The 1,191-nt window shown below is 56.6% G+C and overlaps 1 protein-coding gene across 1 annotated transcript in view; it reads right to left on the bottom strand.

Annotated features, from left to right (window-relative positions):
- Window positions 1-1,191, bottom strand: part of SH3BP1 (SH3 domain binding protein 1) — a 14,731-nt gene that overhangs the window by 7,173 nt on the left and 6,367 nt on the right. Inside the window, exon 11 of the mRNA XM_017508940.2 lies at window positions 250-361. Coding sequence (XP_017364429.1) covers window positions 250-361 — 112 coding nt within the window. The remainder of the gene's footprint in view (window positions 1-249; window positions 362-1,191) is intronic.

Below are 1,191 nucleotides of genomic sequence, written 5' to 3'. Positions count from 1 at the left end.
CTCCCAAAGTGCTGGGATTACAGGCTTGAGCCACCGCGCCCGGCCGGCCCTTTTAAGAAATTGAAGGCTAAGCGATCTTGTCCCCCGAAAAATGGGCAAACATTTTGGGGGGTGGCTCACGATGGACCCTAAGTGTCCTCAGTCTCCTCAACAGAATATCAAGTCTTAAAGCCAGGCTATCTTGGGATCATTCAAGCAGCTGCACCCCTTCGCCCCAGCCTCCTGCCCAGGGCTCCCAGGATGAGGCACCTGCCACGGCGTGCGGGTCAGAGCAGAACTCCTCCAGGCTGTGGGGGTCCGAGGCCATCGTCTGCTTGAGGCGCTTCAGCACCGACGCCCCAGCGGCCAGACGGAAGAGCCCCTGGGTTGGAGAGGGAGCAGGTGGGGGTCACAGAGGAGTGGGCAGGGCAGGACAGCCTGGCTCCCCTGTAGCCTGGGCTGTGCCAGTGGCCCTTGCTGGGCCTGTGTCCCGACTGGTCTGGCCAGCAGAGTGGGCACCACAGTGTCCATGGACTTCAACACTCAAGGTCTAGAATTCTGAGCAAAGGGTGGGGCTGGGAAGTCTGGGAGGAGCTGGGAAAAATCATGGGGAAATCGGAGCCCAGTTAGAACTCGAAGGGAGGTCAGGCGTGGTGGCTCATGCCTGTAATCCCAGCACTTTGGTAGGCCCAGGCAGGCGGATCACCTGAGGCCAGGAGTCTGAGACCAGCCTGGCCAACATGGTGAAATCTCATCTCTACTAAAAATACAAAAAAATTAGCTGGGCTTGGGGGCGAGCACCTGTAATCCTAGCTAATTGGGATGCTGAGGCAGGAAAATCGCTTGAACCTGGGAGGTGGAGGTTGCAGTGAGCCAGGATTGCACCACTGCACTATAGCCTGGGTGACAGAGCCAGATCCTGTCTCAAAAACAAACAGACAAACAAACAAAAGGGCTGGGCGCATGGCTCATGCCTGTAATTCCAACACTTTGGGAGGCTGAGGCAGGCAGATCACCTGAGGTTGGGGGTTCAAGACCAGCCTGGCCAACATATAGTGAAATCTCATCTCTACTAAAAAAATAAAAAAGTTGGCCGGGCGCGGTGGCTCACGCCTGTAATCCCAGCACTTTGGGAGGCCGAGGCGGGTGGATCACAAGGTCAAGAGATCGAGACCATCCTGGTCAACATGGTGAAACCCCGTCTCTACTAAA

This window comes from Cebus imitator, unplaced genomic scaffold (assembly GCF_001604975.1).
Source record: "Cebus imitator isolate Cc_AM_T3 unplaced genomic scaffold, Cebus_imitator-1.0 Scaffold404, whole genome shotgun sequence".
Classification (NCBI taxonomy): domain Eukaryota; kingdom Metazoa; phylum Chordata; class Mammalia; order Primates; family Cebidae; genus Cebus; species Cebus imitator.
The sequence above is the reverse complement of the archived record's forward strand: the minus strand, read 5'-3'. Positions and strand labels throughout refer to the sequence as shown.